The 12,698-nt window shown below is 44.3% G+C and overlaps 1 protein-coding gene across 1 annotated transcript in view; it reads right to left on the minus strand.

Moving 5' to 3' along the window:
* LOC135223617 (protein HBS1-like) overlaps positions 1-12,698 on the minus strand; it is a 241,283-nt gene that overhangs the window by 192,606 nt on the left and 35,979 nt on the right. The window contains exon 4 of the mRNA XM_064262229.1: positions 9,078-9,149. Coding sequence (XP_064118299.1) covers positions 9,078-9,149 — 72 coding nt within the window. The remainder of the gene's footprint in view (positions 1-9,077; positions 9,150-12,698) is intronic.

The following is a 12,698-nucleotide window of genomic DNA, read 5'->3' on the forward strand; positions in this document are numbered from 1 at the left end:
CAGCCCGTCATGGACGCGTCTGAGAACAACACTAGGTCTGGGCTCAGAACTTTGAGGGACATCCCTTCCGATAGCTTGACGGGATCGGACCACCACTTCAAATGCTCTTTGATCGATTGAGGGATTCTCAAAATCTCGTATAGGTCTTTCTTGTTCTTCCAGTTGTCTGCTAGGAAAAACTGAAGCTGTCTGAGGTGCAGCCTTCCCAGAGAAACAAATTTCTCCAGCGAGGAAATGGTCCCCAGCAGACTCATCCATTCCCTTCGCCGAGCATATTTCCTTCTCTAAGAAGACCGATACTTTCTCTAAGCAATTTTGTAGCTGACGTTCTATGGGATGGAAATGCTTGAAACGCCACTGAATCCATCTGAATCCCCAGATACACGATGGACTGTGTGGGAATCAGATGGGACTTCTCGAAGTTGACCAGAAGGCCCAGGTCCTTCGTCAGCTGTAATGTCGTATGTAGGTCCTCCAGACACTTTTGTTCCTTTGAACGTGGGAACCGGATCAGCCAATCGTCCTAAATAGAGTGAGGGACTCTTATCTTTGAGAGATGGAGCCATCTTGCTACATTTCGCATCAGAAGCGTGAATATCATAGGGGCTGTACTCAGCCCGAAACAGAGAGCTCTGAATTGGAAGACCTGTCCTTTCAGAACGAATCTGAGGAACTTCCTGGACCGAGGATGTATCGGAACATGGAAATAGGCATCTTGGAGATCCAAGGACACCATCCAATCTCCTGGTCTCAGGGAAGCTAAAACAGACTGTGCAGTTTCCATCTTGAATTTTATTTTCCTTACAAAAAGATTCAGCCTGCTTACGTCTAGGACAGGTCTCCATCCTCCCGAGTGCTTCGGAACAAGGAAAAGCCTGTTGTAGAAGCCTGGAGAGTTCCGTGACACGACTCTTTCTACTGCTCTCTTTTCCAACATCTGATCCAAAAGGTCTAATAAGATCTGTTGCTTTGAATCCTGATAAGAGGGCGAAAGGTCTATTGGTTCTATGCTTAATGGTGGTTTCGATAGAAACGCGATTTTGTAACCTTTCTCGATCACTTCGAGTGACCAAGAGTTCGCCCCTCTTATCCTCCATGCTTCGGTGAATAGAGCGAGTCTCGCCCCGACTGGTGTCTAGAGGGCCGAAAAGTCATTTCTTTCCCCTGGTTTTAGAGGGGGCTCTGCCCCTAGGAAACTCCTCCCTCGAGCAGCAGCTCTTGAGAGTCTCTTCCACGAAAGGGCTTATAATTCTTCCTAGAAGCTTGCGTGGTTCTTAAAGACATCTGATCAGCAGGACGTTTTCGAAGACCGAGACAATAAGTCCTGCGTCGCTCGTTCTTGGAGATTTACTGATAAATCCTTTACCATCGATTGTGGAAAAAGATGAGCAGAAAAGGGAGCGAACAACAATTCTGCTTTTTGCGCTGGCGACACTGACTTAGCTGTGAAGCTACAGAAGAGTGCGCGTTTCTTCAGGACTCCCGACGCAAAATGTGATGCCAGTTCGTCGGAGCCATCTCTTACTGCTCTGTCCATGCATGACAAAATACTCGCTAAGTCCTCAATGAGATGGAATCTGGGCTTCTAGACTGAACATCCAAGACGCCCAAACACCAATCTAGAAAGTTAAAAACTTCCAAAGTTTTATAAAGGCCTTTGAGATGGTGATCTATCTCCGACATTGTCCACGAAAACTTTCGCTGATGCCAGGTAAGATCTTCTAGGAGCTTCCACTAAGTTGGCGAAATCCCCTTGTGCGGAAGCGGGGATTCTCAAACCTGCTTCTCTTCTGTCTCGTACCACTTCCCCAACTCTTCCACTAAGCCTTGTGGGGGAAGTGCAAAAGAAGTCTTGCCCTTTGTCTTTTTTGGATTCCATCCAATCATGGATTCTTTTAAAAAGCCCTTTTAGTCGAGAGCGAGGTGGCCATTTTGACAAAATTTGGAGTCTTCCTTGCCTTCGAAGAGGTTAGTTGCGAAGGTGGAGAGAGAGGAACTGGAGCTCGGAACTTCTCGGGAAACAAATCTTTTAAAAGACGAGTCAAAGTCTTATAATCCACAGAGGATGAGGTTGTAGGATCCTCCTCCTCTTCCGAAACAGCCTCGCTTGACGATTTATTTTCTAATGGAGACATAGCCTTATTCTGCATTGAACGAGAAGAAACCAAAGTTTCACCTCCCTTTCGAACCGTAGGTTTTGTGTTTGAAATCAATTTTGAAGAGGAGAGTCTGCTATGTTCTCCTAACCTTGACTTTCTCTCCGAATTTTCCAAACTGACGTCATACGATTTCTCTTGACGAGCACTGATGTTGTAGTTCCTACTACCTTGAAGCATATGGCGCTTAATCTTCTGACTAGCGACCTGTTCTTTTCTTCTCAGGGTGACTTTATGCATCGGACGCCTAGCGCCCTCAAAAGCGTCCTGGAAAGCGTCCTCATTTGCGTCCTGGAAAGCGTCCTCATTTGCGTCCTGGAAAGCGTCCTCATTTGCGTCCTGGAACGCGTACTGATATGAAGGACGACGAGCATCCTTACTAGCACTACGCCTCGCGTCCTCAAAAACGTCCTCATATTCATCTTCATATCCTTCTTCTGAACTAATATCGTGCGTCTGAAGTCTCTCCAGCCGACGTTTCCGACCTCGAGCGTCCCGAGAAGAACTCCTTACGAGCGTCCTGGTTAGCAAAGCGTTTGTTTTGTTGAATATTCTCTTCCTGTAAGTCAAGATCAATTCCTCCCAATTTTATTTCTGAGCGATCCTTCTGAACGTTCTTCGACTCTGTGCGGCACCTATTGTCTTTTTCTTTACCGCCAATACTTCTAGAGACTCTCTCAGCAGGACTGCTTGCGCGTTCCTGATTGAGTCGATGAGGTCTAGAAGGCGACGGATCAGACGAAGACGAAGAACGAAGAGAAGCCGCAGGAGAACGTCTAGATTTCTTGACGGGTAGCCAAAGATCTTTTTTACGACTACGTGATCTTTCCTCTTTCTTGGCGAAAAACGTATCCAACTGTTGACGAATCGCTTCGAGAGTCTTTTTTGATGGTGAAGAACCATATGATGGAATGAACCTTTGAGAAGAAGATGGGCGAGGGGACGCCTTCTTCCTTCTCTCCGGACTCGAATCAGGACGCTCAGAAAGCGTCCTAAATCTCTTGTGCGGGATACTGTCTTCGAAGTCTTCCGGAGAAGACCGAAGCGTAAATCGAGGCGGAGGACGCTCTCGATCTCCCGATGAAGCGTCCCTCTCCATCATACCTTTCCTAAGAGGGCGAGAAAGACGATGGCTGCCAGTGCGACGTCTTACGTCTTCCTTACCACTCTCACTTGGAGAGGCTGCGTACTCTTCCGTAAGACCTTTCCTAAGAGGGCGAGAAAGACGATGGCCGCCAGTGCGACGTCTTACGTCTTCCTTACCACTCTCACTTGGAGAGGCTGCGTACTCTTCCGTAAGACCTTTCCTAAGAGGGCGAGAAAGACGATGGCCGCTTGTGCGACACCTTACGTCTTCCTTACCACTCTCAGTCGGAGAGGTCTTCCGAGATTCCCACCCACGGTGAGGTGAGGGGACGTCTCGGAGGAAGAGAAGCATTCCTTTAAGATTCGAGCTTGCGCGCGATCTTTGGCAGCCTGGGGATGCGTTCTTCAGATCTGCCGAAAGGGACGCCAAAGACCGGTGTTTAATTCCCGTAACCCTCCTTCGGCCTTCGACATGTCCATTCCCTGTGTTCTGGGAGTCCGACAGAGGTCTCAACCTGGAGGCATTATAGGACCGATCTGACGCCCCCTCCACTTCACTAGGGGCACTAACATTATCACTACACTTTTTTTGCACATTAGATTGTAGCACTTTCATTTTCGATTTCAAGGTTCCGAATCGATTCTAAAATGGTAGAAAGGGCATTCCCTTCGGTAACAATCACTTCCTTATCTGAAGGAGAAATTATAGGGTTATGCGTAGCATGTTCTACATTTATGTTAGATTTACTTTACTTTGACTTTTAACAGAAGCACTCCTGGAGGAAGACCTCCTAATTCTGTCACGCTCAAGTCTACGAATGTAAGATTCATACGCCTTCCATTCGACATCAGTTAACACTTCACATTCTTTACACCTATCATCCAACAAGCAAACATGCCCTCTACAATTCACACACACTGTGTGAGGATCTACCGAGGCTTTTGGTAGCCTCACCTTACATTCTTCTACACCACACACCCTGAAACTAGTAGAACTAGATCCAGACATCTCAATTCTAAGAAAAATCAAAGCCAAAATCAAAATCCAAACCACAATAGCGTATGCCAAATCACTAAGCCAAGTCCGAAACCAAAAGACAATCCAAATACTCAAGTGACAAATGAAGTTTTCGAAATCCTAAGCGGTGGTCTGTAAACAGATGTTTACCGACCGGCGACAGAAGAAAATCTGAATAGAAAATGGGAATGGTTCCCGGTATCCGCCTCCCAGCGGCGGGAATGGGTACTAACCACCTAGCCGACCACTGCGTTTGCCAGGAGTTTTGAAATTCTGTCGGTCGTCAGAGAATACAGCTATATATATATCTGGCAGGTAAGTGTCATGAACAAAATTAAAATTTTCCTTCTTGCAAACTATGTGAATGTCTACCGAAAAGTTCGGTAGTTACACATAAACAATTCTTCGAAATTTTCGAAGCCAAAGTTATTAAAACAAATTAATATGCGTATGCCGAACCAAAGATCCAGTACTTCCCTGCAAAAGATAGCCCAGAAGATCGATGGCGATGAAATTCAAAAATCAAGTCAGGAGGAACTGCAAACGTTGTTTACATTCCAAGCGACAGAGAAAATATGAATAGAAAACGGGAATGGTTCCTAATCCTGCCACCCAGGGCAGGACGGTAGATCACCTGACCTACCTGCAGCATGTGCCGCGAAATTTGAATTTCTGTCGGGGACGACGGAGTCTTAGCTATGTATATATCTGACAGGTAAGTTGATTGTATGAAATCCTTGCTTCTAAGGAGTTTCTTGACAATTTGAAGCATGTCATGGCCAGAGAAGACAGGTTTTGGTGGAACCACTGGAAGTGTGGGTGTCTGAGCAGCTGCCTCTTTTAAGGAAGCAGCCCCGAGAAGTCCACTAGATGGTTGATGGCATCGGGAAACCATTCCTTCGATGGCCAGAAAGGGGCTATCAGAATTAGAGAGACCTGGTGTGACAGAAACTTGTTTAACAACTGCCTTATCAAATTGAATGGGGAAAGGCGTACAGATCTTTGTTAGACCAGTCCAAGAGAAAAGCATCTACTGAACAGGCCTGGGGATACGGTACTGGTGAACAATACAGAGGGAGACAAATGGTTCCGAGATGTGGCAAATAAGTCAATCATTAGTTATACCCAAATTTGTTATCCCCAAATTTTCCACAGGTCTAAGCAGACCAGTGGATCCAAGGTCCATTCCGCCGAGAAGAGTTGTTCTCGATGGCTTGGCTTGTCTGCTAATCTACTGAGCCTTCCTTGGACAAATTTGGTAATTAATTGGGTGTCATTCTGGTCTGCCCGAAGAAAAGATCTCTCGCTGTCTAGTACAGAAAGACCACCTCCCTCCTTGCTTCACTATGTAAGAAAGTGCCTTGTGCTGTCTGCGTGGACCACATCTGCTTTGTTCCTTACTTCTTGAGCGAAGGATTGAAGGCCTAAAGACACAGCCTTTAGTTCTTTCACATTTACGTGAAAACTTTTTTTCTGGGGATCATATCATTAACACCTCGCTCTTCTCTGAAAGAGCCCCCAACTGAGATCAGACACATCTGAGAAGTTCAGGTCGGGGCTCAACAGGAAAAAGACTTTCCTTGTGCAAATCTCTCCTTGGTGTTCCACCAGAGGAGTCCTCCTTTATTTCTCTCATCACTGGAAACACATGCGAGTCTAGAAGAAACTTCCTGTTCCAGCTCGCTTTCAAAAAGAACTACGTATAGGGGTCTGAGATAGTCTGCCTAGATGCACAAAATACCCCATTGATGATAGAATACTGAGATGGCTCATCCAATTGTTGGCTGAGCATTCTTCTATAGAAATAATCTCCTGATCCTTCTTTAGGCAAGATTCTATTTTTTTGTGTTGGAAAAACTCAAAAATCCCGAGACACTATCATCATCTCCAAATATTGAATCCTCTGAGAGGGAATCAATTGGGACTTCTGGTGGTTTGCTAGAATTCCTAATTCTTGTATACTAACAAGAGTGTCTTCCTGAGGTCCTCCGTGCATTGACTCTCCAAATGGGCACTGAGAAGCCAATCGTCAAAATACAGGGAGATTCCTATCCCCTGTAGGTGCAGCCAATTTGCAATAGGAGCCATTACTCTGGTGACAACCTGAGGCACTGTCACAAGTCCAAAGCAAAGAGCCCGAAATTGACAAGTCTCCCTCAAAAACAAACCTAAGTACTTCCTTGAACTGGGATGAATAGGTACATGGAAATACAGGTTCTGTAGGTCTAAGGATGTCATCCAATCTCCTGGGAGAATGGACGACAGGACTGACTGGTTTGTTTCCATCTTGAATTTTGTTTTCAAGACGAAGACATTGAGAGCACTGACATCAAAGACAGGCCTCTAGCCCCCTAATGACCTGGGGACCACAAACAGTTATAAAAACCTGGAGAATGAAGTGAAAGTCCTGCACTGGCTCTATTGCTCCCTTTTTTGATACTGCAAGTTCCAAAAACCTCTCTGACCCTTGCGAATAAGCAGTCAAGACGACTGGCATGTTGACTGAGGGAGGCATTTTCACAAAGGGGATGATATAACCTTCTTTCAGAACCTTCACTATCCAGGCTTCAGCTCCCTTCTTCTGCCAAGCTTCCAAAAACTAAAGAAGTCTAGCTCAGACTTGTGCATGGAGAGCGGTCTCCTCACTTGCGAGAGGGACTTTTAGCAATAATTTTCTTGAATGCTTTTAAAGCAAAAAGAATACTTCCTCTGAAAAGGGAGAAGGATCTCAGTGGAGACTCCTTGGGTCTTTTGAAGGACTGAGCAAGAAGATCCTGAGTGTTTTTCTTCTGCAACACAGAGGCTATGTCGAGAACTGTTAACTGGGGTAACAGGTGCTTTTTATCCAATGGTGAATACAACAAAGCCAATCTTTGAGTTGCCATAACTCCCTTAGAGGTGTACGAGTACCATTAGCCCCCCTTCTTCAGAGTGCCCAACCTATTAAGGGAAGCTAGCTCCTGGGAGCCATCTGTGATTTATCTGCCGATACAGGAAAAACACTCCCAATCAGTCAGATGAAAAATTCCCAAGCAAGACTGAGCAAGATCTAATTTTGCGAGCCAATGCACCCACCGCCCAATCCAAAAAGTTCAAGACTTTGAACACTTTGAAGACATTCTTCAGGAGAGGCATTAGTTCTGAGGCCAAAACAAAATCTTCACTGAAGAGAAAGCAGAACGTCTAACTGAATCTACCATCGAGAAGTTTCCTTGGGAAGAGGCTTAGTGGCATACAAAAGATACCTCCACCTTGAAATCCTAGATGGAGGAAAACTAAGAGGTTCTGCATTGATCCCTCTTTACTACTAGCCAAGCTTCTATGTCCTTGAAGGCTTTCATGCTGAAGGAGAAGAACCATTTTTGATATGTTAGAGGAAGCACAAGAAGGCATATCCATCACTAATATACACCAAAGAGGCAGCTTGATCCTCTACCTCTTCCTCTTCAGACGACACGGAAGAAAGATCTGCAGGAGCTTGAGGTGTATCTGCAACAATAGGAGCTTGGGGAGTTGGTACTACAATGGGTATCTGAGGAGACTCCGCACCTATGAGCGCTTGACGTGTCCTATAGTAGATTCACATCAACCATGCATCTGACGTCTGGGCCAGTCCCTTACGACGCTCCTGATTGGCTGTTGATAAAGCCAATCACAGGGCTGGAAACTCTCAGTCTCTCGAGAGTTCATATAGGCAGGATGCATGTTCCACCTCTCCTGAGGGATACTTTTGAAAGATGCAAAGTAGTTGAAGGGGCTCTTATTAATATTTTAAATGTGTAAGAGTTTAACAAATCATTTACCAAAGAGGATGCATTTTTAAATTATTTGATTCTTAAAACTATACTAAATATTAATAGAGACGTTGTTTGCACCACTCCTACTGCCCAGGTTGTCTTCTTTCTCCCACCTAAGCATTGGAAGGAAGAGCCCCCATTGCAGGTGCCGATGCAGAAAGTATGGACGAGGGAACAGCCAAACAGACCGAAGAAGTAGTTAAACCACCTGCGATTGGCTCGTCTTTTGGCCAGACAACAATTGAACGAGGGAATAACATGATTAGGATAGTTTTCGTTGTTAGCTACCTTGGAAACTGTTCTAGCGTCTTTTCTGTCCTTCGTGACTTCATGTATTTTTTTTACTTCAGGTTTTTTTTTTTAAAGAAAAAATTAATACTGTTGATGAGGTCTACTGATCAAGCAGACGAAAGCTCCTGTCATACAAGATTTTTTTAACACACATCATACATAAGTGTGGACTTTCATTACTTCAAAATACCTTTGGTATTTGAACTTTCAAGATAGGCTGCTACAAGCATTTTTAGAGCGGGGTCTAAGTGGTATTCCCGGATTCTATCTATTCACAGTGGTCTGGTACACATACCCTGCAAATACGGTGGGTTCACTGTACTTTCCATGTTCATTGTACAGATACATAAAATTTATTGTACTGTTTCTTTATTAATTTACATTGCTTTCATCTCTAAAAATTATGCTAAAGCTTTTACTGTCCTGCAGTTTATAATTTACATAAACCATAAAGCCATATCTTACTTTACAGGTAGTGAATGCTTGCAATGAGTGGGTGAAAGGTAACCCCTACCCCTCAATATATTACCACTATAATTAACTACCTCGTTAGCTGGTTTCAACCACCAAATCAGCTTGTACCAAAAAGGGCTTGTATTTCTGTAGGAAGAACTGCAAGGATAGGATACGTTAAGTACTGGAGACAATCCCTTAACACATTCATTCAAATTTTTTCCAAACTCCTTTCTACCTATTACCAGAGTAAAACAGATAAATAATTGCACTTACCTCATCCTCAGATGAGAGAGATGGCCTCTGAAAGCTAGATGAATCATGTCGAGTTCTGTCTACATCTGGCGACTGAAAAAAATCAGAATAAAAGGCTTAAAAGGCTAACACTTTACATTTCTAGACTGACAGAAGAAGTTGATATACATCAATATACTACTAATAAATCTGACCAGTAATGCAACATACTGTCAACTAACTGATTAACCCTCTTACGCCTAAGCCCTAAAAACCAAAACGTCTCCCGTATGCCGAGGCAGGTTTGGAGTGAGCGAGGAAGCAGAAAAAATAATTTTTTCAAAAAATCACAGCACACTTAGTTTTCAAGATTAAGAGTTCATTTTTGGCTCCTTTTTTTGTCATTGCCTGAAGTTTAGTATGCAACCATCAGAAATGAAAAAAAATTTCATTATCATACATAAATAATGCGATATGGTAGCAAAAAAAAAAAATGCATACATAATTGTATTTAAATCGAGCTGTGCGAAAAACAGTTAAAGCTAACAAGTTACTTTTTTTTTCATTGTATTGTACACTAAATTGCAATCATTTTGATATATAACACATTATAAAACGATCAAAGCAACACAGAAAAAATATTATCCCAAAATGATGCATGAATTTGTAACGAGCGGACGTAAAAAAATGATATTGTTATTATACAGTAAAGTTTCATACATACTTACCTGGCAGATATATACATAGCTAAGACTCCGTCGTCCCCGACAGAAATTCAAATTTCGCGCCACTCGCTACAGGTAGGTCAGGTGATCTACCTGCCTGCCCTGGGCGGCAGGACTAGGAACCCTCCCCGTATCATATTTTCTCTCTTCCACCTGTCTCCTGCGGGGAGGCTGGGTGGGCCTTTAATTGTATATATCTGCCAGGTAAGTATGTATGAAACTTTATTGTATAATAACATATCATTTTTCATACAATCAACTTACCTGTCGGATATATACATAGCCTGATTGGCACCCTTCGGTGGAGGGTAAGAGACAGCTACTATATGGAATAGACAGGTAAACAACATATGTTGTAGGTATAAATAAAACCTTGGTTCCTACCTGATAGGTGGTAGACTTCGTGGGTGTTTGCCCAGTAGTCTGCATCACCTCAAGAACTTTAGCGAGATATATGATCTATGGCCAAGAGTTCTTGTGGGTCTGCCGATGGGGTCTTATCCGCTTACTCGGCAGAGCCTAAAAGGACTTTGTCAATGGGTGCTGATCCACTTATATGACAATACACCTTATGAAGGAGCACACAACCAATCCCGACCACCTGATCCTAACCATATGTTAGAACTAAGGATTGTTCCGAGTTATCCCCGAACTCGTCACAACAACCGTAACTCAAAACCACTACGCACACACACATAATTTTCAAAAAAAAAAAAAAAAAAAAAATTATACTCATCTAATTGGATATGACAAGATTCTCTTACTGAACAACATAGACGGCCGCCCGTGCTAAACCAAGTCCTCCATTGTTCGAAGAGACTCCAGACCATATCCAAAAAGAAGAAAAGTATATACAATTAAGGATTGGTGTCGGCTCCCGTACCAGAATCGTATCCGCCGATACGAAAGGACCTAGAGAAAAACACTTCTCATATGTCACACGAACGTCTTTCAAGTAATGAGATGCAAATATTGAGTTGCATCTCCAAAATGTCGTATCTATGATGTTTTTAAGCGACATATTCTTATGAAACGAGAGAGACGTCGCTACAGCTCTCACTTCATGAGCTTTTACTCTCAACAGTTGTAACTGTTCGTCAGGACAGACCTTATGAGCGTCTGTAATGAACGTTTCTTACAAAAATGCCAGCGCATTCTTGGGACATCAGTCTTGTGGGTCTTTTACCGCGCACCAAAGACCTTGTCAGAAGCCTCCCATCTGATGCTTTCTCTGAAGGTAAAACTTCAGAGCTCTAACAGGGCATAGAGACCTCTCTGCTTCTCTGCCTACGAGACTCGACATGCCTTTGACTTCGAATGACTTAGGCCAGGGATTCGTGGGATTCTCGTTTTTAGCTAAAAACAGGGGTCTAAACGAGCAAATATGCTGAGTCTCCCTTGAATCCTACTTTATCCTGCAGAGCATGTAATTCACTAATTCTCTTTGCCGTAGCTAAAGATAATAGGAATAGGCATTTTCTGGTGATGTCTCTAAACGATGCCAGATGAGGAGGTTCGAATCTTTCAGATGACAGAAACTTGAGGACTACGTCTAGGTTCCAGTTCGGAGGTACTGGTTCCTTCGACTTTGAAGTCTCAAAAGACCTTATGAGATCGTGGAGATCTTTATTATCTGCCAGATCCAATCCTCTATTCCTGAATACAGCCGAGAGCATACTTCTGTATCCCTTTATTGTGGATACGGCTAGATGAGATTTTTCTCTCAGGAATAGCAGGAAATCAGCAATTTCCGCTATAGAGGTAGTGGAGGAGGACAACTTCTTGGATCTACACACCTTCTAAACACCTCCCACTTCGATTGGTATACTTTTCGTAGTGGAGGTTCTGCGTGCTCTCGCGATCGCGCTTGCCACTTCGCGAGAAAAGCCTCTCGCTCTGACAAGTCTTTCGATAGTCGAAAGGCAGTCAGAGCGAGAGCGGGGAGGTTTTGATGGTACCTCTTGAAGTGTGGTTGTCTGAGAAGATCCGTCCTTCTTGGTAGGGATCTTGGAAAAAGTCTACGATCCACTCTACCACCTCCGTGAACCAATCCTGGGCGGCCAAAAAGGGGGCTATTAACGTCATCCTCGTCTCCTTTGACGCCACAAACTTTTTCATTACTAATCCCAGGATTTTGAATGGGGGAAAAGCATATACGTCTACTCGAGACCAATTTAGCAGGAAGGGCGTCTACCATAAGTGCTCTTGGATCTTCCACGACCGAGCAAAAGACTGGCAGCCTTTTGGAAATGAATGTTGCGAAGAGATCCACATGAGGAGTCCCCCACAGTGACCAGAGATCTAGACACACTTCCTCGTGTAGGGTCACTCTGTATGAAGGACCTGGTTCCTCCTGCTGAGTCTGTCCGCCCTCACATTCTTTACTCCCTGTACGAACCTTGTCAGCAGGGAGATGTTCCTGTGAGACGTCCAAAGCAATAGGTCTCTCGTCAGTTCGAAGAGGAACGAGGAGTGAGTCCCTCCCTGTTTTCCGAATGTAGGCAAGTGCGGTGGTGTTGTCCACGTTTACTTGCACTACTTGTTTGACACCAGAGGTTCTAGACTCTTCAAAGCCAGATGCACGGCGAAGAGCTCTTTGCAGTTTATGTGCCAAGTCACCTGTGCTGGTTCCCAGGTGCCTGACACCTCTTCTGAGCCTAATGTCGCTCCCCAACCTTTCTCCGACGCGTCGGAGTACAACACTAGGTCTGGGTCTGTGTTTTTAGAGAGATCACTTTGTTCTCTTCCAGATGGGGCAACCACCAACTCCAGGTGCGATTTTATCTCCACTGGAATGGGAAAAAACGTCCGAAAGTTGTCGGTTTTCCAGCTCCAAGACTTCTTGAGGAAGAATTGAAGCGGACGTAAATGCAGTCTTCCTAGTGGGAAGAACTGTTCGAGCGAGGAAAGGGTCCCTAGAAGGCTCAACCATTCCCTC

Source organism: Macrobrachium nipponense, chromosome 10 (assembly GCF_015104395.2).
Source record: "Macrobrachium nipponense isolate FS-2020 chromosome 10, ASM1510439v2, whole genome shotgun sequence".
NCBI classification, from domain to species: domain Eukaryota; kingdom Metazoa; phylum Arthropoda; class Malacostraca; order Decapoda; family Palaemonidae; genus Macrobrachium; species Macrobrachium nipponense.